Source organism: Cyphellophora europaea, assembly GCF_000365145.1.
Source record: "Cyphellophora europaea CBS 101466 unplaced genomic scaffold supercont1.5, whole genome shotgun sequence".
NCBI classification, from domain to species: Eukaryota; Fungi; Ascomycota; class Eurotiomycetes; order Chaetothyriales; family Cyphellophoraceae; genus Cyphellophora; species Cyphellophora europaea.
The window spans coordinates 1,763,454-1,787,934 of NW_008481811.1; the positions used below are offsets into that span (position 1 = coordinate 1,763,454).

The 24,481-nt window shown below is 53.5% G+C and overlaps 11 protein-coding genes across 11 annotated transcripts; 3 read left to right on the forward strand and 8 right to left on the reverse strand.

The window, feature by feature from the left end:
• Positions 1-45: 45 nt before the first annotated feature.
• HMPREF1541_05949 (uncharacterized protein) lies at positions 46-4,656 on the reverse strand (the record flags this gene model as incomplete). Its single annotated transcript, XM_008720286.1, has 2 exons — positions 46-827; positions 876-4,656. 2 exons carry the CDS (start codon positions 4,654-4,656, stop codon positions 46-48), a joined length of 4,563 nt encoding a protein of 1,520 aa, XP_008718508.1.
• Positions 4,657-5,373: 717 nt separating this feature from the next.
• On the reverse strand, positions 5,374-7,440 carry HMPREF1541_05950 (uncharacterized protein; the record flags this gene model as incomplete). The annotated part of the gene is made up of 5 exons (XM_008720287.1): positions 5,374-5,469; positions 5,517-6,689; positions 6,739-7,005; positions 7,054-7,298; positions 7,350-7,440. 5 exons carry the CDS (start codon positions 7,438-7,440, stop codon positions 5,374-5,376), a joined length of 1,872 nt encoding a protein of 623 aa, XP_008718509.1.
• A 1,229-nt stretch (positions 7,441-8,669) lies between these two features.
• On the reverse strand, positions 8,670-9,653 carry HMPREF1541_05951 (uncharacterized protein; the record flags this gene model as incomplete). The annotated part of the gene is made up of 1 exon (XM_008720288.1): positions 8,670-9,653. The coding sequence occupies one exon, from the start codon at positions 9,651-9,653 to the stop codon at positions 8,670-8,672; it is 984 nt and encodes a 327-aa protein (XP_008718510.1).
• Positions 9,654-9,941: 288 nt separating this feature from the next.
• HMPREF1541_05952 (uncharacterized protein) lies at positions 9,942-10,136 on the reverse strand (the record flags this gene model as incomplete). Its single annotated transcript, XM_008720289.1, has 1 exon — positions 9,942-10,136. One exon carries the CDS (start codon positions 10,134-10,136, stop codon positions 9,942-9,944), a length of 195 nt encoding a protein of 64 aa, XP_008718511.1.
• A 230-nt stretch (positions 10,137-10,366) lies between these two features.
• On the reverse strand, positions 10,367-14,998 carry HMPREF1541_05953 (uncharacterized protein; the record flags this gene model as incomplete). The annotated part of the gene is made up of 2 exons (XM_008720290.1): positions 10,367-13,986; positions 14,035-14,998. The coding sequence occupies 2 exons, from the start codon at positions 14,996-14,998 to the stop codon at positions 10,367-10,369; spliced, it is 4,584 nt and encodes a 1,527-aa protein (XP_008718512.1).
• Positions 14,999-15,379: 381 nt separating this feature from the next.
• On the forward strand, positions 15,380-16,119 carry HMPREF1541_05954 (uncharacterized protein; the record flags this gene model as incomplete). The annotated part of the gene is made up of 2 exons (XM_008720291.1): positions 15,380-16,021; positions 16,066-16,119. 2 exons carry the CDS (start codon positions 15,380-15,382, stop codon positions 16,117-16,119), a joined length of 696 nt encoding a protein of 231 aa, XP_008718513.1.
• Positions 16,120-16,561: 442 nt separating this feature from the next.
• HMPREF1541_05955 (uncharacterized protein) lies at positions 16,562-17,486 on the reverse strand (the record flags this gene model as incomplete). Its single annotated transcript, XM_008720292.1, has 2 exons — positions 16,562-17,330; positions 17,377-17,486. The coding sequence occupies 2 exons, from the start codon at positions 17,484-17,486 to the stop codon at positions 16,562-16,564; spliced, it is 879 nt and encodes a 292-aa protein (XP_008718514.1).
• Positions 17,487-17,785: 299 nt separating this feature from the next.
• On the forward strand, positions 17,786-18,736 carry HMPREF1541_05956 (uncharacterized protein; the record flags this gene model as incomplete). Its single annotated transcript, XM_008720293.1, has 1 exon — positions 17,786-18,736. The coding sequence occupies one exon, from the start codon at positions 17,786-17,788 to the stop codon at positions 18,734-18,736; it is 951 nt and encodes a 316-aa protein (XP_008718515.1).
• A 636-nt stretch (positions 18,737-19,372) lies between these two features.
• Positions 19,373-20,449, forward strand: HMPREF1541_05957 (uncharacterized protein; the record flags this gene model as incomplete). Its single annotated transcript, XM_008720294.1, has 1 exon — positions 19,373-20,449. One exon carries the CDS (start codon positions 19,373-19,375, stop codon positions 20,447-20,449), a length of 1,077 nt encoding a protein of 358 aa, XP_008718516.1.
• A 1,164-nt stretch (positions 20,450-21,613) lies between these two features.
• HMPREF1541_05958 (uncharacterized protein) lies at positions 21,614-22,342 on the reverse strand (the record flags this gene model as incomplete). The annotated part of the gene is made up of 1 exon (XM_008720295.1): positions 21,614-22,342. One exon carries the CDS (start codon positions 22,340-22,342, stop codon positions 21,614-21,616), a length of 729 nt encoding a protein of 242 aa, XP_008718517.1.
• Positions 22,343-22,777: 435 nt separating this feature from the next.
• HMPREF1541_05959 (uncharacterized protein) lies at positions 22,778-24,448 on the reverse strand (the record flags this gene model as incomplete). Its single annotated transcript, XM_008720296.1, has 1 exon — positions 22,778-24,448. One exon carries the CDS (start codon positions 24,446-24,448, stop codon positions 22,778-22,780), a length of 1,671 nt encoding a protein of 556 aa, XP_008718518.1.
• Positions 24,449-24,481: the final 33 nt, after the last annotated feature.

The following is a 24,481-nucleotide window of genomic DNA, read 5'->3' on the forward strand; positions in this document are numbered from 1 at the left end:
CTCATGCACCAACCCTACCAAATAATATGCGCGCGAGGGCAGAAACTATCGCCTCGCAAAACTGACGGCCAGCTCCCCGTCGTCCCCTGCACGTAGTTCCGTAACCGGCAGTTCATCGTCTTCGTCGTCGGCTTCTCCAACGCCTGTGTCGACAACAACATCCTCTGTCCCTGGAGGAGGCGCACTTTCTCTTATACCCCTCATCCTGGTATCCTGCTCCATATCGTCCGAGAACATTGGTAGGTCTTCATCGGCCACCTCACTGCCAGCGCCGGCTACTCTCGTACTGCTGTTGCTCCCAGCATCTGCATCGCCAAACATTTCATCGTTATCAGAGTTATTGGGCTGCTGCCCTGGTTCGTTCGTGGCGTTCAAGATGTCAAAACCCCATCCTGGCGTCTCAGTCCATACCAGGTCTGAACCATACGGTGGAACGTCTTCTCCAAGACCTTCGTCCTCGAGCTCATTCGTCGTGATGGTCGTCTCCTGCGTTTCGTCCTCCTCTGTCATCCCGGCTTGCAGACCGCGATTTTGGTTTCCCATTTCCAGGCCACCAACTCCCGATTGGTGAGCTGCTCCTACTGCGCCAGGCCCCGACGACCCATTGTGGGAGGAGTCGCCGAGACGCCGGCCTTCCCCCGCACCTGGCGAGGGATCGCGCGAGTTGGCCATATCCGAGTCGTGCTCATTGTTCATTGATTCGTACAGCTCCTCCATTTTAGACCCGCCTAGAGGAGCATGGGGGGGATTACTGCGGCGGCGATAGAAGAGAATGTACGCGTGAGGAGTGACCACCTTGTCCGATTCTCGACGGGAGACATGGCTGTCTGTACAGTTGTTAGCGTAGATCCAGTGTACACTAGTGTTCTGCTTACCATTGTAGTCATACCACTCGCCGTTGTAGAAGTTCTTGCCGTTAGCCGTGTAATGACCACCTCCCAAGCCGCCGTAGTGGTTGTCGACTGCGATCAAATCGTAAACGAGCTCCTTGCCCTCCTCCGGGTTTTGGACGTACTTCGTGATATCAAGGCCTTCGACAGGATACTCGACGAATATCTCAAGTTTGTCCCGGAAATTTCGTTGAGAGCTGAATCGCTTCAAGTGCATAATGAGGATATCTGGTGCCTTCCAAAGCTCAAACTTCTTCTCGGCTCGACGGTGCTCCTTGCAACGCGGACAGTACCACATGTTTTGCTCGGAAAGTGTCTCGGGCTTGCCGAACTCATTCAAGCAGTCCTCTAAGCTGACACCATTCTTCTTGCGAGCAGCCCGAACTTTGCGCTTGTTCTGGAGCTCAGGATCCTCAATAGTAGGAATATCAAACCGCCAGGTTGGAATACCTCTTGGCTCGTCTTCATCCTGTGCTGTCGGTTCACCTCCAAATAAAGCATCGTGAGCCGCGAGATTCCAGTCAAGCACAATGCATTCGCCTGGACGCACAAGCATGTCAATGTCGGTATCTGGTGGTGTGGGCTGTTGCCGAACTCTGACCGGCTCACGTTGTTGGGTGCGCTGCCCTTGAATAATCTTGCCTTTCCGTCGATAAACCTTGCGATTGTCATGCTTGTTGCGGTTCTGAGCTTTGAAGCCACCGAACATGGCTGCAGTATCATCATCATTGTCCTCGAGCGAAGCCATGGGTGTGTTTTCCGAAGCCTCTGAGGCACCCTCATCACTTCCGGGTGTAGAGGCGTCGTGGGGAATGTCACCTAGGTCTTCACTTGCTTCTGACTCAGCATCTTCATCACTTGTGGTTGATGATCGAGCAGGTCGCGATTTTGGCTTTTTCGGAATGCGACTGCGGATACTTGTGAAGTCATCGTGCTCAGAGACCTGGTTCCAACCCGTCGGGATGCCTTCTCCAGTAGACTTGACACAGATGTCAAACAAGCTCTTCAAAGCTTCGGGAATTGGCTTATCTGATTTGAGAAAGCGATCAAGTGCAGCACTCTCGCTGTCGGTAGATTCAGGCGCCACCGATGCATCACGCATTGACACGTCCACAAAGCCATCTTCGTTGGTGTTGGTGCCTGATCTTGAGCTGTCGTCGTTGACCTCGACTGCATCGGAGCTGTCATCTTCACCAACTTCTTCAAAGATATTTCGGGTTGTCATTCCTGCCACATTGCCAAGGACTTTTCGTAGGACACCGTCATACGTCTTGTTGTCCTCCCGGTCTAGGACCACGAAGCTGGCGTAGCCGAAAAAGGGTCGCTGAGATAGGCGTTTGGGGTCATTGGCGTTCTTGATGTATCGATGGAATACAGGCACCAATAGCTTGTCTGCGCCTGCAGACTCCGGGTCGACGATCTCGTCCGACTGTGTACTCGAGCCGAACATGCTGTACACCTGTTTCTTGTTCGGATTGTAGTTGGTAGGTACATCTTCTACTTCCATGATGAAGATGACATCGTTCTGTACGTGGATGTTGGCCTCTGAGATGACCATGGGATTGTCGAAGATCTTGTAAAACTTGCATTTGTAACCCTCCGCAATGATCAAGCGTTCGGCAGCAACACCGGTGCGTTTGGACACGAATTCCTTCATGCCTTGCATCGTGGCATGCTTGTCCACCTCAACCTCAATATTCATCGGTCGGCCATGCAAAGGTAAGAATACGCATAGCTTGGACCAGGTGCTTTCGATTGGCAGCTGCAAGGTGAGGTTGCTGAAAGGGTCAAAGATGATACTGACTTTCTCACAGACTGGACAAGTCAACGTGGACTTGTACATGCCAGCAAAAAGATCAGTGATGATTGAATCGTTCCGGGCTTTGTAATCAGCCCAATTTCGGTCTGCAAACGCTTTCAGCGCTGCATGATCGTGCACCATCTCGTCGGTCGAATCAGGCTTCTCGATGTAAGGCTTATTGTGGATGCGGTTCAAATCTTCCGACAGGCCATCCAACAGGAACAGAAGGAATTCTTGTGAATCTTGCTGCCCGTAGCCTGCAAAACTGGGGTTGTACTTGCCAATAGTGTGCTTAAAGTCCCGAGGAGTGAAAGCACCCCCTGCTCGTTCTTCAAAGATATTCTTGACCAGGTTGGCATAAGCTTTGGCAACGTTGCCGTTGTGACCAAGAGGGTTCTTCTTGTTCAGCTCTTTAGCCCACATATCGGACAAGAAGTACTCTGTCAATTCCTGCACACTTCTGATACTCTGCAGTGCCGAATTCATGTAGCAGGTATTGCCAAGATTGGTCAGGCCGATGTTGCCTTTCGGTCGGCCTTCTCTGCGCGTTCTGCCACGAGTTGTCACACCTGGAGCGGGACTTGTTCTGCCACTGGGTGTCAAGCCTTTGGCTTTGTCCTTCAGATTCTTCGGCAAGGATAAACGACTGGTTTCGCTAGGCCAGTCGCCACCCTTCTTTTGTTCTTCAAGAGCGACGAGATCGCTTCTCCCAGTGAACATGCTAAGTTTGGATTTACCATTGTATTTCTCGTTGGCGGTGTTATCTTCCATAGTCATCTCGTCCCGGTGCTCACCCGAAGGCAGCGCAACGAAAGTGTTAACATCGAGCAGCATCTTGTCTGGAACAGTAGCAACCATCTCCGTACCGGGCGCCGGAGAAGAGCTCCTAGATGCGGCAGGCGAGGGAAGCCCAGAAGCAGCGTGACTCTTCAATCCACCTAGTATACGCCATGGGCGAACCTTGGTCTTCAGATCGATGTGGACGAGCTGCTTCGCTCGCTTCAGCCACTCGTTGGCCAACATATACTTGCTGGCGACCATCTTTGGAGGCGGAAGTGACGTTTGCTTTTGGGTCTGCGGAGTGTGCTCAGCCGGTACTTTCAGAAAGGTAAAGATAGGCGGTTCAAGCTCCCAATCGACATTGGGAGACAAGGCGTCTTCTCCATTTGTATCGTAGGCATAGCGTGTGATGACCGGAGAGTCCTTTGCAGAACCGTACCAAGATACTAAAAGATCCCAGCCATCCTGCGGAACAATGATGTAGTCTTCGTCGTAGCGGAGGCCTGGTTTCAGAACGACGAACTTATCGTCAGCTAGATCGAATAGCTTGCTCGAGTCTTCGGTAACCATAGCAAGATTCGAGTTGTCAATCGGGCCAATCTCTCCTTCGGCCGCATCTTTGTCTACCTTTGCGTCCGTGTGCGACCGACGGGCCTGTACCCGGTTCCACCATTTTGTAGAGACCACGAATCCTTTCTGCCCTTCGGATTTTTTCCTCTCAGCCAGTTCCCTGATTTTGGTATCCTGGTCATCGAAAGAAGGGAGGTCTGTGCAAGTCGGTGGGATTTCGGGCGTCACTATTGAAGTAGCCGTTGTGGAATTGGAGGATGGTGTGGGCAGAAGCGAGTCAGACAATGAAGAGCCGTTGCTCTCGGAGGGAGCATCTTGCTGCACAGCGCCAGGGTGGCTGGCATGTGGTGCCTGGGTCATAGTATTACGGTCATGATGAGTTTTGCCAGTATCTTGCTGTTTTGCCTTGAGGTCGGAAGTCTGAGGTTCGGAAGTGATGACGAAGCTGGGACCAGGAGCATTGCTCATTTCAACGTCGTTGGTATGTTCTTCTCGGTCCTGGGCCCCCATGTCGGAAGCAGGACGCTTGATGGCGGGGGAGGCGGAGCGCAGTCGGGTTAAATCATCTCTTGGTAGGTGCGGCTCTGTTTGCTTTTCCTGGTCTGAGCTGGTCATGCTCCTCTGAAGGCTAAGAGGCAAAGTCCGGTGGAAGAGAGGCGCAGAGGAGCCAGACTGGAGAAGCTGACACCATCGGCGTATGTTAAAGTACCGGGGCGGATTGCAAAGAGTGAGGCGGCTCAGAACTTGGTGGTGGTGGGCAATCTTTGCGTCGCTGATCGATGGGGTTCTGCCCTTGCAGAATTCCGCCTTCTTGGTGACCCACGTTAAAACGACCGCCCCTCCAACAAATAGTTGAATAATGGCGGATGTCTTATAAACAATGCTCTTCAGCGATGATCTGTATGATGGAAGAGTAGCGTCAAGCTATTGATGATTCCGCTATTTTTGTGCATCCGGAGTGACAGTTGCGGCTACCGGCTGCCTGCACTAAGAGGGCACTTGCGCCCCTTCGCTATGGCACCAATAAAATAGTCACTATATCCAGTCATGACCTTGTCACTGATGTGAACTGAGTCTGTTCGTTTGTGCACATGGACTTCAAATCATTAAGCTCGTACTGCCTGAGCAAGGCAGCATCCGGCTACTAGTATCCTGTGCTTGCTACTCCCGGTAGTGCTTTTGACAAACCACCTGGCCAGATTCGGCTGTAGTCGAGAAAGTGTCTCTCCATGTGATCACCTTCTGGCTCCGTAGGAGGCTCGGCAGTTCGACGACACTTTACCAGAGTTGTTTCCCTGTTGCTGGACCCAATTTGGAACCATCCGTCACGTGTCAACGTGCAACAATCTTGTCGACTTCCTCCTTGGCTTCCTTCCATCCTTCCTGACACTTCTTCGCCCATAGGATCTGATCTCTCGCAAAGGCAATCTCGGACATGTCAGTAGATATCTCGGGATGGGGACAGTAGAGCTCACCATGTATCTCTGCAAGTCTTCCTCCTTCTCGCCCTGGAAGCGCTTTAGATCTTGCATGACTGCCTGAGAGGCATCTTTCGTGTCCTTTTCCGAAACTTGAAGTGCTTGCTCCAGCTGTACTAACTTCTCCCTCGTCTTACCAATTTGGTCTCGCCTATTACGTTCGGGATCTACATCGGCAAATCCATTCATGGCGTGGCGGAACCCACCGAAGACTTTGTTGGTGATGAAGTTCCCACTCTGGGTTTTACGGTGCGAACTCATTGGCGATGTAGGGCCTTCAGGCTGACCTTGGCCGGCCGAGGGTGGCGAGGAAGGGGCATCGCTATGCGTTGGTGGAAAATCTGAGTCAACTGATGCAGTTTCTTCAGAGCCCTCATTGTGAGATGGAGCAGCCTTTGACGAGGCATTAGAAGGAGATCGGCGTGGTGGACTCATGGTGGTGCTCTGAGAAAGATAGGCGTCAATGCGCTTAGCTTCCAGCTCACTGCGCTCTAAGGCGTCGAGCATATGTTTGCTCTTCTCTAGCTCATCCTTAGTCATCTCAAGCTGTACTCGCTTGGAGGTTCGGTAACCCAAGTTCTTCGTGACAGCCCCTGCAAATTGTGTACTTTCTCGCATGGGCTCGGCAAAATTTGCTCCTAGGTTCATGGCGAGCTCTTCCGTAGCAAGGTAAGTAGTATCGACAGCTTGTCCGACTTTCTCCAGTGCAGCTGCAACAGTTGGGTGCGGCTCGGACAGGGCGAATGCGTTGAAGCGAGCACCGAGTTTCTCATGATCACCAGCGTACTTGGTCAGATGCTCGATAGTGCGGCGATTGGTCTTATCGATGCTCCCCGACATAAGAATTTCGGTCTCTCGCGTGGAAGCTTCGAAATTGGAGAAATAGGGATCGAGCTCGGACTCGTTGAGTCTCTCCGGATTTGGAGGAAACCGGCCAAAGACTTGTGGTCCAGCCGAAGTATGAGCTGCCGCCGAGGGATATGCGGACTGGCCGGTTGGGGATGTAGGAGCGCCACTATTTGAAGCTGGTCCGGTAGACTTAAGCTTGGCGGACGATGATGGTACAGGCAACCAAGTGTGGGCGGGGGTAGGATTAGCAGGGTCAAGTGGAGGAGCTTTGAGGATGTTCTTGGGGACCGATGACACAGGATGCGAATTGATGACCTCGTTCTGACACATATTAGCCTTGTGGCAGGATGTTTGCGCTTGGTAGCATTACCCAGCTTGAGTTTGGATCGAGGAATCGCCAATACACCCCGTCGTCTAATACAGCACCAATGCGACGGCATCGATTGAGGAAAACTGCCAGCATTCGCTTTCGCTGATCAATGGTGCCTGGGTCTTCTTTGGCTTTGGTAGGCTTAGCCGCGTAATCGGCCATAGTGTGCTTCTCAGGGATGGGTGGGATGATGATGGTAGGATGGAGGCTGACAAGCGCTTTGCGCAGGGAATCGAAGTCGGAATACCGTCGGGTCACCTCAATGTCCTGTTTGTGCGTCAGCTAGATGTGAGCGAGCAATGTGGTCTGTCATACTCCTGTACGTATGCGGTATTCAATGTAGTTTCCATGCGGAGCCTTTCCGGCGTCAATTATGAGTATTTCGAGGTCCGAGTTCTCGTAGAGGATCTGCTGGATTCGGCCATCATAGCCACCTTTCCTAGGAAGCTGACTAGATTGCTGCTGCTTGCTGTATTCCGCTTCATCATCGTCACTTAGGTCGGCGGGTCGAGAGTCGTACTCGGGCTGCAAGCTGGGTGGGGATGAAGGTTGGTCGCCAACTAGTCTGAATGTTAGCTCTATGCCTTGCGCGATGGTTCAGTAAGGCTTACACGATGGGTTCTGAGCAGGGTTGACCGCAGCCGAGTCAGAAGGGTTGTAAGAGAAGCCATGCGGGTTGTTGTCTTCCTCGTCCTGCCACATCTTGGCTACTTGCGCGCAGCGGCCACCCGGCTGCTGCTTCCACGGCGCTTGGACTCCTCCTCTGGCTCGTCGACTTCCTCGATGTCGGAGAGTCTGGATCTGTAGCAGTGGTGAACTATGAATAGCGATTCGTCCGACGAGTCGGCGTTGGTCGCGGTAGGCAGAGCAGTTGTCGATTCCGCTACGTCAACCTGTGGAGTCTCGGCAGCCGGCGGGGTGATTGGCTCGGGATCCTTCTTGGGATCGCTGGATGCAGGAGCTTGTTCTGACGGCTCGGCGTTGACAGGGGTCTTGTCTTCCTCTCCTTTCTCAACGTCGCTCTCCTTCTGCACTGCTCTGGGGAAAATCTTGTCAAAGATCTTTGCGTGCGGGTCGGCGAATGTTTCCATCAACCAGTTGAGTCCGAAACCGGTTCGCCCTCCGTTGCGTCGTCCGAATGGCATGGCTCTGGTTGCAGGTGGTGGCTGTGCCTGGTATGTGCAAACGTGAAGACTTTCTGAAGCGCAGGCAGAGGACCATGGTGTTCTGTTTGTGCGTGAATAAATCACTAGCGTTCGGCTGACTTGCCAGTTTCTGTGTGCTACAGCAAGCTCGGTGGCAAGTCGGCCGGCGGTTGAGGACAGTGAATATGAGCCGCAGATGAGAGGATGAACCACGTTGGTCCTAACAAAGACACCGTCTGTTCCCTAGGTGAGCTTGCGGTGAGTATCATTCTGTGTAGGCGAGCAAACAAGTCTCAGCTGAATAGAACCTCATTCACTTGTCAGACGTACGCAATTTTTAGGGTGACTTGGAGGGGGTCGAACTTAATGCTGGGAGGCCCCTCGGTCCAGAAGAGCCGCCCGGAGGTTTTGAACTTTGAGTACTCCTCTGGTGTATCGCCAGGCAATCTCCTTATATTTCGGGCTTGAAAGGTACAGATTCAGATGAAGCATGTGCACCACTGGGGCGTTACCACTGTGCCGTTGAACAACACAGAAAGCACGACAAACTTATGATGGCTCTGCAACGCCTCTACGCGATGGTCTTGGACCAAGGTCCCGACTTTATGGCCTTGACTATAACCAGCAGTGATCATTCGCAAGGCTACGACTTTGTTGATTGGCATAGAGCTATTACGATCTAGTCACTAGTATATCTGGCCCATGATCTGCTCTTGTGAATTGAGAGGCATGCGTCCTGTCAGCACAACCACACCGCGCCGTGTCGAACCCTTGAACATCGTCCGTTCAGACTCTCGCGATCTTCGCCTCACGCTCAGCGCTGGCTTGCCGCATTTCCCTCAGGACCCGAATCGGCGTGGCAGACTGACTGGTAGGAGGGCAATAGAAGGCCGGCCGCTCACCCTCGACACCTTGCTCAGCCTGATAGTCTGTCAAACCTTTGGCGACCGCCTTCTTCAACTCTCTTTTCATCATCCAGTCTGTTACTAGATCTTTAACCCTACCCCAGAACCCCTTGCTTACGTCCCTGCCGCCTCTGAGGTACGCTGGCGGCATCCGCGACGTATAGCCATAGCTCGGCGTGACGATAGTGGTGACGGGACTCGTGATGACACCTGTGCCGTGCATCATGTTCGCCTTAGCCGCACCTGGCACACTGCCCTCGACAGCACCGGCCCAACGCCAATCATGAGCCACCCACCTCGCATTCCTCTTGTAGCAACACACGCAAAGCCACAGCAGGATGAAGGCTGCGAGCACCACACCAACGATCAGTCCGGCTTTGGCACCAGCGGACCAGTTGTTGAAAGCCCCACCACCGCCAGAATCGTTGAAATTATTCTCGCCTGCGGTGTATGATGTCGATGCCGGTCCGTAGATGAAGTCCTGGGTGCTTGTGCTGTAGACGGAGCCAGCGAAGTCGGCATAATAGTAGGTAGCCTCGACTTGGGTGCAGGTGAGGGTGGTAGTGGGTCCGAGAGTTCCGACTGCGGTGTGGACTACAGTTTTAGTTGGCTCAGGCGGAGGGACGAAGATGATGCTGATCGGCGGCAGTCGGGCGGAGGTGAGGGTCGTGGCATAGCCGACGGTTCGGGTGGTAAGGGTTGTGGGGGGTACTGTGTTGATGATCAAAGTACTGACGTCGCTGTTGCTGGTGAGGGAAGGGTTGGTCGTGGTGGTTGTCGTCGAGGTTGTGGTTGTAGTGCTCGATGTGGAGGTCGATGACAGCCGCGCGCTGGACCAGAAGGTCGACGACAGAGTAGGGTCCATGATGATGGGATGTGAGGGATGATGCAAGATGATGACTTTGTTTGTGGAAAAGAGAAGTTGCGATGAAGGCAGATGTGCGGGTCAAGAACTGGGCAGGAGTGCGTTTTCATATTCAGGTCAGAGAGAACAGCTGCAACTTCTATCTTTGACTTTCTACTTTGATCGCCTTGAAGAGGCCTTCTCGACTGCTCTTGTGATACTCTCGTGGTTGGTTCGGAGCCACCTCCCCCAGCCTCTTGATGTTCGTTCTTATTCGTCACAAGCGTCCCCTATTTATCAACGGATGATTCAGACAGTATTTTGGGGGAGCTGACGTTGATCGGTGACCTGCAGGTTCACCACCGAACCTCCTCCCGTGCGGATTCGTGCCTGGTCTGTAAGGAAAGCCTGCCAGCTAGCTTGCATGGCGTACCACTTCCAGAACTTCCAACCCCCGTAAATGCACAGGGGTGTGATGACCAGGAGGCAGACGAGGATAGCCATGTTTCCGTCCATTTCAATTGATGCGGCCTGGCGTCGAGTAGCAGACTTTCGTTCCTGCTTATGTGGTCAGTTGATATGAGGAGAGTGCTTTCGAGTAGCTCACGGTTGGTCTCTGGAGTCTTACAGATCTCCACTGAACTCGAGTGTAGGGTTTTTTGGTGAGTTATCAAGTTAGGAGTCAGAACTGTAGCATGCTGGTAGCGGGCATCGAAGGTATCAGGTGCCAGACTTTACCCATTATTACAGATGGTTGCCGCGAGCAATGGATGAGCATGGGTTTTGTGCAATGTTCTTTGCCAGGCGCTCAATTGGGAGACAAGCGCTTCCCGCAGAGCCATCACTTCTTGTGCACTCGCCTGATCTGCAGCCTTTACATTGAAGGATACCAGTGCCTTGCTTAGGTGGATGACTCTCATGCACAGTTCCAGAATGTCACTGTTAAAGGTGAGGCCTACAGTCTTCAAGCCTTCAGAACCACCACTTCGGATGGAGGGAGTCGACCTCAGGTACTCAATTCCAGTCACCGACCATCTGGCGGCTTCTGACCAGAGGTTTGGCGAGAACGCCTTGTCGTTGCACTCTTGCAGTGTACAGCTCCAGTCTGCGATCTCTTGCAGCTCGTCGACGTACAGATTCTGTCTTTCTTCTGCGAAGAGATTGTTCATTCCTGTGAGTACACGGCCAACCCTATCGCCGAGTGACCGGTTGAACAAGTTTGACCCGTGATGAACTTCCACGGCGGGAACGCCCACCACCCTGCTCATTGCCAATGACAGGAATGCTGGATTATTGCCGTACGATTGAGGCAGCAGTCGAAGGAGCAATTGGCGTGCGGATAGCGCGCAGAGCCTGATGGCGGAGCTGTCTCCGCCTCGAAGAATAGCGAAGGCTTTGAGTGCGGTGCTCTGAGCCACTTCCCGGATCTCTTCATCGTCATCGTTCAGCTCGTCGTACAAAATCATCAATAGATGCAGGGGAATCTCCGGATCTGCGCAAGATTGTGGACGATGTCGCCTCCCCAGCACAAGCTCTATGCAGCTTGAGACTGCATGAGCAGCGTTCAGTCGGGTGGGAAATTCGAGCTCATCATGAGCTGCAACGGATAGATTGTTTACCAAAGTCCGCAAGAGTGGCGTGGACATTGGCTCGCTGTCATCGAGATCTAGGATGCTGAATAGAGCTGCTTGCAGACGAATGACCGCGTTCAAGAACTGCCGACTCTGTGAGTCTGTGATACTGGTACATCGTTGTAGCAAGGCTCGAGCAGCTTTGGGGGCCAGCTCAATCTTTGACACTTCTAAACATGTAGCAACTATCGTCATCAGGAGCCCAAGGGAGGCGCTTATTGGTAAGTCAGAGATAATATGGACTAGGGCTTCTGCTAGTGCTGGATTTCTGGAATTCTCATGAAGGGTTGAAACGAGATGTTCGAGATATTCTGCCAAGCACCACGCATCATCCAGATCGGCCGAGGCAATGCAGCAGACGTCGTCCAGGAGACTGTCTTGTCCCTGTCCATTCAAAAGGAAACAATTCAATAACAGAACCATGCGACGTTGACGATAGAACGATGTCGGGCAACAAACCTCGAGATTCGGCTCGAGCAGTGCGAGAGCCATCGATTTCATCTCATCGCTGCTGCCTCGAACGAGATAAGATCTGAGAACAATATTGACAATGTCCAACATGGCCGCTTCGGAGAATGGCGAAACGTTCCTAAATTGACGTCGCTGTGCAATTTGTTCCAGCACAAGCCTTGTGGAACGAACAATGCGCTTGAGATCAGACGAACAAACCTGCTGCAATACGATATCGAGAGAGTAGCGAAGGAATAGCAACCGCCCGTGCAGCTCGTTCTCCGTCAATGATGGCGTCATGGCGTACTCGATGGCGATTGCTGACCACTCATCACCTGGAGCTACACGCACAGCCAGCACTCTGGCGGCGTGATCTCGGATGGCCCAGATCGAACTGCCAAGATGAGGTCGGATCAAGTCTCGTATCGATCTGTCATGTTCTCTCGATGAGCCGACATGTCTCACCAGATCGAGTGCAGCGAAAGTCTTCTCCGAGCCCCTGGAAGAGTGTTCGGTGGTGAACACGTCGCCTCTTAGATCCTCGAGGAGCTGTATCGCCACATCAATGGGGCTTTTGGTGGGCGAACTTCGGGATCCGGGATCATGAGATATTGGACTTGTATCTATCGTTTTGTGATTTAGTCTCGTCATGCATGCTCGCAAAAGCATCAAGCCACAGTTCCGGATGGCCCAGAGGTCAGAGGATAACTTGTCCGCCGCAAGCTCGATCATTTCGCTGGAGTATGGCTCTGTAATGCTCCGGAACTTGGAATGATTTATGATGTCTTTGAGACAGTTGAGAGCGTGCACTTGGGGAAGTGACTGCTCTGCTCGTGCGGATTCTTCTTCGGATACTGCCAAGCTAGCTTTCTGTTTTAGGGCAGACATAGCAGTTGCGAAAAATCTTGCATCGTCGGGAGAGAGAATAGCGTTGAACATTGCAGGGAGGCCAGCAGAGCGCCGCGTCACTTTTCTGGCCTGGACGTCAATTTCTGCAAGGGCGTTCTCGTACCATTTCGAAATAAGGCGTCGAATGTTTTCGTCCGGATGTGATCTTGCTTTCTCACAACACAGTGCAAAGGTCTGCGCAACTGTAGAGAAGGCGCCTCGATGACGCAGCCGCGTCAGTTGCTCCAGGCACAGTGCACCGATTTCTTCAAAATGAATCTGATCCCATTTCATGAGGGTCTGCAACAGGAGGCTCGAGTCTCGTAGTGCTCTCCAAGTGTAGGCCAGCAGATCTTTGGGGCCTCTTATAACTTCATCCTCCATGTCTTCCGTGCCCGTCTCCGGAGAGTCGATGCATAATTGCGGCTGGGTGAGTAACCAGATCTGCGTGCAGATGTGTAGCACCCTGGAGATCTCGCTTTCTTCGATCGCGAAAACACCATGAATGTGGACCAAACCTAAGATGTATGCATGCAATGGAAACAGAGAGTCGGAACGTAGCTCTTGAGAAGTGTTCAGATGATTCTCGAGTTTGGTCAGCAACGCCATGGAGTTGGAACTTGATGCAGCAGCCGCATGAGCGCTGTGGTTCTGGTTAGCCGGCTTGACGGACCTCGCCACTGCAAGCATACGGCCGGCGGCATCGGCATGATCTTGGCGGCAAGAGTCAGCTGCGAGAGAAACAACTTTCGTGACAAGGCTGAGATCCAGGAGCTCTGCCGATGTTGTGTTCCCGCGATAAATGGACGACAGAAGGCTGGCTGACAGTGCTCTCACATCATCGTATGCATCCAGAATCAATGCTTCGATACGTGAGTGCAGCAGCTGATTGGTCGTCCAAGCCCTGTAGGAGACTCTGAGAAGGAGCTGGAAGGTCTGCAAAGCAAGGACATGTCGTTGATAAGATACTCCAGTCTCCAGCTCATTCGACAAGAATCTGCTCAGTTGTGTGAGGAAAGCCTCGTATTCTCCCATCCTGACAACCTCGCTGTCACTCAGTTTGCTTGACGAATGCAGCTTGCCGAAACTCGTATAGCTGGTATCAAGTCTCTTCAAAAAGCGACGAGTGATGCCAAGTAGCTCACCTCGTTCATATGCGTCGTTATCATCGTGTAGATAACGTAGACAGTCATTCAGACAACGCAAGACACCGGCAGGAATTGTAGCCTTTGTAGCGAAGGACGCAGTGATGAGATCGTAGGCTCGGAGGCGAATCCCACCGTTTCCAGCTTGAAGGAGTACGCGGAAACACCGGTAAGAATCATCATCGACGTCGAACGCTACTACGTGGTGTTTGAGGCCGTGGTTCAAAATTGACGGCAGATCTAGCGAACGTTAGAGCCTGATGCAGGACCATGGCACAGCCTACTCACCATCCTCGGAGACGAAGCTCTTCAAGCGTCCGACCTTCAACACAGCCAGATACAGTATAAGGCGAGACTCTGATTGAAGCTTATCTGGAGAATAGAGGTCGAGAAAGGTCCTGAATTGAGTCGCGCTATCCAAGATAACGGGTAAGACGTTATCCGCAAAGTCACTCAATGAGCCTTGGTTGTAACGGATGTAGTGCTCAAGTACCTGTGCTGCCTGCTCACTTGCACCGTCATTGGAGCAAAGCTGGGCGAAGAGTTTCAGAGCGGCACTCCTGGTTTCGAGACTGGTGATGGCGAAGAGGAGCGCCAGGAACAGCGTTTGTAGACTGGTATAGCCATCGGTCGGGCTGGCTGGGGCGTTGTATAAGAACTGCCGCTGCTTCCAAACAGCGGTATTCTTCTCTAGAGAAGCTGTGATGACCGAGTTCAATTCCGACAGCAGTGTTGTCTTTTTGCAGAAGCATGACAGAGAGATGCATGATGCTTTCAGACATCCCTCCGGCTCGTCCGTTAATACTGTGCTTACCATGGAGCTGGCGCTATCGAAAAGCAGTTTCGAGGCTGTTGGCTGGTCAGAATGCTCTTTAAGCAGATGAGCAAGAGATTCGAGCACCTGAAGGGGCGGCTTCGTTTTCCCACAGCTAAAAGCATACTTCACACAGTGGTAACCTTCATTCCAGACCGATGAAGACTCCACAAAGCTCCTGACAGCTTCTTGAGGAGCCTTAGATGCAGTCAGAAGGAAAACAGAAACGCTGTTACAAGCCGCGGCTAAATAAGAGTCTGACGTGTTTGGGGTAACAACACTGCCTGACAATGTTTTCCACAGTAGCTGGAGGTCGGCGACAGCGATTGGATGGTCATCTCGTTGCAAATGATCTCGCAACGACCTCCTTGCGAGGCTCGAGAGAAGTTGCTGTTCCAGAGGGCCGTTGTGGGCCAGGGCAGCGTTAATCTGTTCCATCGCAAAGGATGATTCAGTTCAGATGACCTATGGCTGCTTGTCCTTGCACCTGGCAATCAGCATATTGCGAGCTACGGTGTTTGGCATTCCGGCTCCTTCTTATCAGAGGCAGAGGCGCATATGACCTACTCGAAGGCCCAGTATGTGAATTCGACCCACGAGGACATTTTGATATTGACTAGACCAGGCTTGGAATAGCTTACGGCTCCGGAAAAACACGCTTACCGCGGACGATCGCGGCGCAACTTTTCTGTATCGCAAGCTGGAGACGACAATTTGATCATCTTGCCACGACTCGACTCCTGTTGCTCCCATCTCATCATCCGACGTCTCTTCCTTCGCTGCCCTCTTTCGTCCGCCTCATCTCCTTCGGCAGCCAAAATGTCCATTTGGGACGCCTTCACGGGTAAAAGAAAACAACAGTCTCCTCCGTCAGAATCGCAATTACCTTCATCGACGTCCGTTGAACATGCGCCTGCGCCGGGCTACGCTCCCACAGTAACCGATGCAAACTCTTTTCTAGGCTCTGTGTCGTTGCCAGATGCATCTCAATTACATCCCCTAGCTGGCTTGAATCAACAGACCCTCGACTACCTCTCCTTAGATGAATCAGCACTCTCAGAACTTCCGGGTGGACAATCAGTATTGCCATCAAGAGGATGGTCGGACGATCTTTGCTATGGAACTGGAAGTGTTTACTTGGCTGCGCTGACGACGGGTGGCGCTTGGGGTCTCATCGAAGGCCTGAACAGAGTCCCAGCTTCCGCGCCCCCGAAGTTGCGGATCAACAGTGTTCTAAATTCTGTGACAAGGCGAGGACCGTTCTTGGGAAACTCTGCGGGTGTCGTCGCTATGTGCTACAATGGCATCAACTCTACAATTGGCTATTATCGAGGAAAGCATGACACCACGAACAGCGTGGCTGCCGGCATCCTCAGTGGCATGGTCTTCCGAAGCACGAAAGGCACAAAACAAATGGTGATATCCGGAGGTATTGTCGGTTCTATTGCCGCGGCATGGGCTGTAAGTTGTCTTGATTTCAAACATGCCATGTCTAACGAGTACAGATCACGCGAAAAGTCGTCTTCGAGCCTCCTGAGATGAAGTCAGAGCCCTTATAATTGACGAAGTTCCCCACCAACATTCGACTTGTGCCTCCCATCATTCTATCCATCTTCGAATGTCGTCCAAAAAGTCGGCATATCCAATGTATGAACAGTAGCCATCGGGCTGAGGTGTGTTAAAAAGTAGACTTTGAAGGTCTTACGATGACTAGAATCTTCGCTCCCACCGTTACGACTTGCATAGCGGGATTGTGCGTGGCGTTGGAGCAATCTCGATTTCGACGAAGAGCTGTGTGTACGGTAGAAACGTGGAAGCGGTTGCCACAGTGTACCCCATAAGAGCCAGAGCAATGAATCTAATCGGATCAAACTACCACGTGTTCCAACAGCCCGATCTTTTGCCCTGGATGGGCCCCTGCTGCCATTCTCCCATTTTGATAAGCTTACAATCGATCAGTGTGTCGAGATGCGATGTCCAGTATTAGTACAAGCGTTCACCTCACAGCATTGTCTTCCGCCATGCCTTTGCGGCCAATGCTTCAATGCTCTTCCGGTCCACGATACCCTTTGTTACCTCGTCCGCGATCGCCTCGACCACCGCCTCTGCTACCAGATCCGCTTTCAGAGGTTTCTCCACCGCTGCACCGAATATGCTCGTTAACCTGCCGCCGACCAGCTCGTTCACCGTGTTGCCCACAGCCCCAGATGCTGCAATCGGCAATGTGAATTTCCGACTCGAATCATACAAGAAAGGAGGCCGCAAGAACACATTCCGCATCTTCACCATGTTACTGGCAATTGCGTCTTCCGCCTCCCTCTTCGTTGTGATGTAGCGTCCTGGCAGCACGGGCGCTCCAGCCATAGCACTGATATAGACAAAGCAACCCGCGCCTTGCTCTTGAGCCTCTTGAGCCAACGCGATCGCGCTGTCCCGGTTCATCAACTCGTATGTAAGCTGTCCATCTTTCTCACCTTTGCCTAAATCTTCTCCGGACTTGCGCTCAAGTGGATTGACTGCGGAGCCAGCTTTGTAGGAGGAGAAAGCGCGTTGGAGACCGGCGATAGGAGACTCTTTTCCCTGCAGAACGCCTTTGTAATCGGCTTCGAGGAGGATGCCCATGGTGTGCACGACGGCATTGGCAGAGGCGAGGTGGGAGTTGTATGTCGTGGGTTTGAGTATGTCACCGGTCGCCCAAGTCACCGATCTGGACCACGGGGGAGGATCTGGAGAGGAAGAGACGGAGGACCAGCTCGGCTCGCCGGAGCGACTGAGGATTATCAGTGATGTGGACCATGTAGTAGAAAGCCGTCTACCTTATTGAAGTCACATCCCATCCCCGTGCTACCGCGGACTTGCAGATTCGCGAGCCCAAGAAGCCATTGCCCCCAGCAACAACGATTTTCTTCTTTGCCGCTGTAGACATGGTATGACAGGTATTCCGGTAGCTTCACTCGCTCTCCGGTCGTGCTCGGAGCAGTGGATTGCTCGAGTGGACTGATGTGTAGAAATTGTTCAACTTCGATGGTGACCTCATGCGGCAGCTCGGCAAACCTTCCGTTCAGGAATTTCCGTCTTGAAACCAAGTCGGTATTGTCTTTGACTCTCCGCAAGCACCACCAAATCACGGGATTGCATTCATGACACCTTGAGACTCGAGCAAGAACGAGCTGAAACGGATATACTAAGGCTCCCGACACGCAGTTCGAGACCCAGTACGACACCATGGTGTCTCCCGCAAAGAAGCGCAAGATCACGCCGGTCTCAAATGAACAATTAGACGCCGCAGACGGCACATCGCCTAAGTCGCCCGTAGAAGCCAGTGAGAATGTGCCCGCGGAAGCCTCAGTCGCGTCGGAGCCCCCAGCCTTGAGCGAGGAGCCCTCTACAACAGATGCAAAAACAGCCTCGAAACCTGCAGCAGCTTCTTCAGATCGCGCCGCTCGCTTCGCCGCCCTCAAGGCTCGTGCAACAGATTCTGCACGATCGAATCTCCAAGCCGCACAAGACGAAGCCGCCCGTGGCGCCGTCGACCAAAATCTGCTCAACAACCTCTCTCGACGCTCAGACATTGCGCGGCACAAGCTACTTCAAGCCGAAACTGAGGAGTCGGATGGCAAGGGGGCCTTTGAACGCAAGCGCGCCTGGGATTACACGATCGAGGAGAGCGAAAGATGGGACGAGCGAATGGCGGAGAGAAAGTCCCGGCGAGACAACAACGCGTTTCAAGACTACGGCGCAGAAGCGGGGAAGATTTATGACCGACAAGTTAGGGAGTTGGAAAAGTCAAGTGGACGCGCAAAAGCCGAGTACGACGCTAGCAAGAAAGCGATGTTGGAGCGGGCGGCACGACAGGGTGATCTGGAAATCGTGGAACTCGAGAACGGAGAGATGGTGGCCATTGATAATGATGGCAGATTCTATGCCACCGAGGATAGCACGGGCTTCGTCGAGCAGAAGCCGAACAAACAGAACGTGGATCGCTTGGTAGAGGATTTGAGAAAGGCCGAAGAAGTGAGGCTGAAGAAAAGAAAGGATAGAAGAGGCGGCGTGGACGAAGGAGATGTCAGTTATATCAACGAAAAGAACAAGCAATTCAACGCGAAGTTAGGGAGGTTCTACGACAGGTATACGGTTGGAATCCGGGAAGCATTCGAAAGAGGTACCGCCCTGTGATAGGAAAGGGGCATTGAGAAGCTGTAGGAACGTGAGCGTGGTCCATAGCTGGCAACCGAGCAACACTTTTCGATTTGGGGAGACTTTGGCTTTTCATGGCTAACCGATTATGATGTCGGATAGAAAGACTTCTGATGCGATTTTGATCGCACAGCATCAGACACATCGCGTGCACAAGCCTGGCCCCAGCCTCAAAGATCCCTATGAGCTATCCATAGCAGGATTGTCGCTAGAGTCACCTCGTCATCGCGTGCGCGACCCAAATTTGTAACAAGGCGTCCATGCGACAGGGCGTCCACAAGGCGGCGATCGTTGCGATTGCCCCACTTCTAAACAGCCTTCGAGATCGCCCTTTGCCCTTGTTCGAAAATCGCGAGATGCCATTCTAGAAACACGCAAAGCTTGCAGCGATGAGTCCTGTCTCACGCCACTGTATATAAGTCCACGCACGCCGGTCTCATGGTGAGCAGGTAGACGGACCGGTGCAGCCCAGCACTGATAACCGGCTTCTCCGTACCGACTTCGGCATCGGCTTCCTCCACCGATATACAACATCCCGAGCACATATCCCTCGCCCATCACTCGAAAATCCACAGGTCACCTCTTCCCCTATACCCAACCCTCTTTTCAACAACCATGTCCCCTCCCGACCCCATCATAGTCATCGGCGCCGGCGTCCTCGGCCTCTCCGTCGCGCACACACTCCAAACCCGCCACCCCAGCACGCCCCTCCTCATCATCGCCACCGAACTGCCCACAGACCCCCAATCGCACTACACGCCCGACTACGCCTCCCCCTGGGCGGGCGCCCACTACCGCCCCATCCCCGCCACCACGCCACAACTCGCCTCAGAGCGGACCCTCGCCCTCTCCACCGCCACCACCATGCAGCGCCTCGCCTCCACGCACCACCCCTCGACCACGGGCCTCGCCCTCCTCCCCGCAATCGAGTATCTGGAGCGGCCCGGCCCGGGCGAACTCGCCCTGCGCACCGGCGACACCTACGCCTCCCCCACCGACAACTTCCGCATCTTGGCTACCTCGGAGCTGCCCCCCGACGTGCAGTGGGGCTGCGCCTACGACACCTACTGCGTCAACACGCCGCTGTACCTGCGCTGGCTGTTGCGGGAATGCCAGAAGCGCGGCGCCCGCGTGCTGCGGCACCGGCTCCCCAACGCGAAAGCCGCGTTCGGCGCGGCGGAGAAGTTGGGTTTTCCGGGGGCGCGCACGGTCGTGAACTGCAGCGGGCGGAATTTCGACGGGGATGCGAAGGTGGGGATCATCAGGGGCCAGACGGTGCTGGTGCGGCGGGAGTTTGACAAGACGGTTACGCGGCAGTGCGGGGATGGGAGTTGGAGTTTCTTGATTCCCAGGCCCGGAGGTGGGGGCACCATTGTGGGTGGGACGAAGGAGGTGGGGGATTGGGAGGGGGAGGTGAGGGTGGAGACGCGGGAGCGGTTGTTGAGGAGGGCGAGAGAGTGTTTCCCGGAGTTTGCGCATGGGTTGGGCGCTGAAGAGGTGGTGAGGGATGTGGTGGGGAGGAGGCCGTGGAGGGAGGGTGGGCTGCGGATCGAGAGCGAGGATGTAGGGGGTGGAAAGACGGTGGTGCATGGGTACGGTGCTGGGGGTAGGGGCTTTGAGCTGAGCTGGGGCGTTGCAGAGCATGTGGTGGGACTGGTAGAAGAAGGAGGGAGATTGAAGGCTTCGCTTTAATTTGCTCGATCCGGAACAAGAGGTATTGAGCCGGTCTATACAGATACCACGGTGTGCCTCTTCTTGTGGTGTGCAGTCTGACTCTGTCGTGCTCTTGATCGAGATACTCTTCTTCCGCCAATAACCACGGCGTGAGAGGCTGGCTGGAGGCTCTGATGCGTAGTAACATCACGTGTCGAATCAGGGTGTTCTGGAATACAAGCTCGACATTGTTAGCATGCAGAGATCTTCGGATTTCGACCGCCGCATTGTGCGCACTTGGACCACAAGATGGATTGAGCCGATGCTTGAATGCTGCGAGAGAAACAGATCCAGACGTTTTGTTCCCCCCGTCCCTATAGTCTTGTGATGAAGCTCTCTGAACATTGAGGGGCCAAGTCGAGCAACAGAGTGCTGATCCTGAGAACCAAGTTTTGGCAAGAGTCGAGTGAAACTGCTGCTCGGCTACTGCTGAGGTCATTTCGAATATTGCTTCCACACAACAATGTCGCATAGAAGGGCAGGCTGAACGCACACAAAGCACGTCAAGCACTTCCACTCCGCCATCGTAATCCCCAGGCCTCGAATCGCAGTATCTTCCTGAGCGTTGGGATCTCAACAGCAGGTTCGAAGTAACTGAATTGAGCCCGATTGAGTGGAAAGGCTCGACGATATCCACTCAAACGGAGCGCTTAGCTGCATGGTGTGCCCCTGCAGCGTGTAGTGGCTTGCATCTGAGCAGGCCTCGGATAGGTCTCAGGCTCAGCCTTGAATATCGCGTCTATCGAACCTCTAAGACCACGCATCCACGGTCTCGACAGCAGAAATTCCCGGTTCTCCTTCAGCCGTTGCCCCGTAGGCACGTATAGAGTGTTTTGGCCAAGGCGGTGTGGCGATGGGGACGGCGAGGAGACGATCGCAAAGGCGATTGTTGCCATGCCAGTGCGAAGGGAACGACAACCCGCCTAGGACTGACTGGTGGCTCTGATGCGAGGCAGGCGAGTTCATGTCGATGGAGCTGAGGCTTTGTGGAGAGGATGCTGAGGACGAACTCCTATCGTGCAGACCGGAGATGCTCTGCTGGTCTGGGATAAGAGCAGAGTAGGCCTCCAGTGCGCCTTGAACCTGAACTCGAGAGGGCTGCGGTATGACGGCAACTGATGACCCTCATCATGTACTCTGACCTCACTTCTTCTTCACAGGCTTGCCCTCAGTTCGTTCCAACTCCTGCAACTTCTTCTCGTCCTCAACGAGTCTCACCTTTTCTTCCTGCACCATCTTCTCGACCTTCCTGACCGCTTCACCCAGGCGATCTAGTTCCTTACTCTCCTCTTCCCTGCTGAACTTGTTCCCAGGACTGTTACGGTCGGGAATCTCAGCCGTGTTCGCCTTGTTGGCCGCCTTGCCCTTCCCCTTGCCTTTGGTATTCTGAGGTCCTCCCGTAAGAGCCTCGTAAAAGACATCCAAGGGCTCATTGAACAGCACTTCCTCGTAACATATGCTGCGCACAATTGCCCGCTCCAACTTCTGCTTCTCCACATCGCCTTGGTAAGGATGCAGCTTCAGTGCATGCCAGATCTGCTGCGGCTTCTCGTTACTCTCCGGCGCAAAGTAGAATTTGATGGCGATCTCAAATTCGCCCCAGCCCGTCTCTTCAACTTCGAAGGGCGGACCCTCTATCATCCTGACTGAGTTCGCATAGGTATCGTGCAGTTTGAACTGCACGCGCCGCAGCCAGTAGCTGATGTCTTCATTGTTGATGCCGCGCACAAAGACCTTCCATTTGTGTGTGTGGTCTGGAGGCGCGTCTTTCGGCCGGTTGGCGGGGTCGAAGGGAATGGCTTCGGTGCCGTAGATGAAAGGACGGTGGATCTGCACGCCGCGCACACGTTTAGACCCGTGCGGGGCGGGCATCTCGGGTGCAGATACTCGGAGCGGCGTGGCCCGACGAACTGGACTGCGAAAAGGAAGTTTGTGGCAGAGGGTGTGCTGAAAGAGAGATCAAAAGTTGATGCTGGGCCTGGAAGGAAGGCGCGAGCGGAGATATATCAAACTAACTCCGTACCAGAATGTATGCCTTACGCCTGAATGAGGCGTCTCTCAGAATGGCATTCTACTACAGCCTTGGCTCTGGACCAGAGTGGAACGATTTCGCATGACTAGATGGGTTTATGTATCTGGGGGAGGAAACCAGCGGTGAGACTATGGGAGCTTATCCATGTCAGTGCAACCTGTGATGGCAGCCCAAGCAATATCTATGTCAGGCATTGATCTTGATTGAAAGAGGTTTGGCATTTGCGGCTCACTACAGCCAGTGCGAAACTGGAGATCGCATCATATCTACTGACTTCACCACCCGCCGACCTCCCTCACTCTGAGCCAGAGACCGTCCTTTGGCCGGGCTGTCACACCTCCCTTGATCTGTATGCGCTCAAGCTCCTCTGGGTTCTTCATCTCAAACTCAAACCTGCCCACGAACGCTCCGAGCAGCGCCGCCAACTCTGCTTTGGCGAATCTCTCACCAATGCAGCTTCTTGGTCCGTGCAAGAAAGTCAGAAAACTGTAGTTGCTACTTGCGCCACCGGCATTTGCCTGACCAGGCGCCATCCAACGTTCCGGCTTGAATTCCTCGGCATCTTCACCCCACAGCTCTTTGCTGTAGTTGACCGCCCATGGGGAGATGATGATTTTAGTGCCGCGGGGAACGTACTGTCCAAGAATGGTGGTGGGGGCAGGCGTGTCGCGAAGCGTGAGCGGAACTGGTGCGTACAAGCGAAGTGTCTCGTTACAGACGGCATGCAGGTATGGCATGTTGTCGATGATCTCGGTGGAGACGATTTGCGAAGATGGCTCCGGGATGTGTCGGCGGACCTCTGCGCGCAGCTTCTCTTGCGTGCCGGGAACCTTGCACATCAGGTATAGTGCCCACGTAAGGGCCGAAGCTGTCGTTTCATGGCCTGCGGCAAGGAACGTCATCATGTTGTCGACGAGCTTCTCGTTGGTGAATTCGCCTGATTCGAGTGCAATTGAAATGATATCTGGTGGCAGCTCCTGCTTGGCTGCGAGGGCGCGCTTCTTCTCTTCAATCAGACGCATCGAGGTCTCCCGGGCGACACGGGAAGCTGCATGGACGTCGTCATTCCGTTTGATGGGAAGATTTTGGACGATAAATGCTGGGATGAAAAGCTGGAGCAGTCCTAGGATCTGACCCGTCCGAGAAGGCGAGAATATGGACCGATAGATTCGATTGAGATCGGTGTTTGGATTGTCAATGGAATTGAAGTCTTGACCAAGGCCGGCCACTCCAATGATGTCCAACGTCGCTCTCGATGCCCATTCTCCAATCTCGATTGCAGATGCTGAAGACAGGTCTGCTGGTTTTTCGGATCCTAGGCTTTCCGAGACAATCCCATCGGTCATCTCTACAGACTTGTTCCAGAAGATGGGGTACAGTTGCTTGATATGACGAAAGCTGAAGGCGGGTGTAAGGGCCTTGCGTTGCCTCTTGTGTTCATCGCCTTCTGCGAAGAGCACGCCAATTCCCAAAATCCGTCCAATGCCAGTCTGGACGAAGTCTGGCTTAACAAAGTCGTAGGACTTTGTAACGAGGACTTCAGCCAGAGCTTTGGGCGATGTGACCAGGAGGCGATCGCGGTTGAAGATGTGGCGATATCGTATGAGACCGTCATTAGGTATCTCATTTATCCACTGGCGCGCTGGAATGCCAGAGGGCTCTCTGATAATCTTAGACCACTGGCCCATGAAGAAGGCATTATTACCGGGTTCGGGTAGATGGCGCAGAGGTGAGACATATCGCGGGTAGATGACAATGGTGTATGTCAAGTAGACCAACCACTGCCAGAGAAAGAGGGCGACTGCTGTCCATTTAAGAGATTGGGCAACTGTGTATCGCGGTGCGTAGATATTGAGGAGGACAGATGCAATTGTGGAGCTGCCCACCCAGAATGTCCATGTTGCGAAAGGGTTATAGTCGAACTTGCTAATGCCGCGAACGCTCATCTTGCTGGATGTGGTGCTCGAAAGCGTACTACC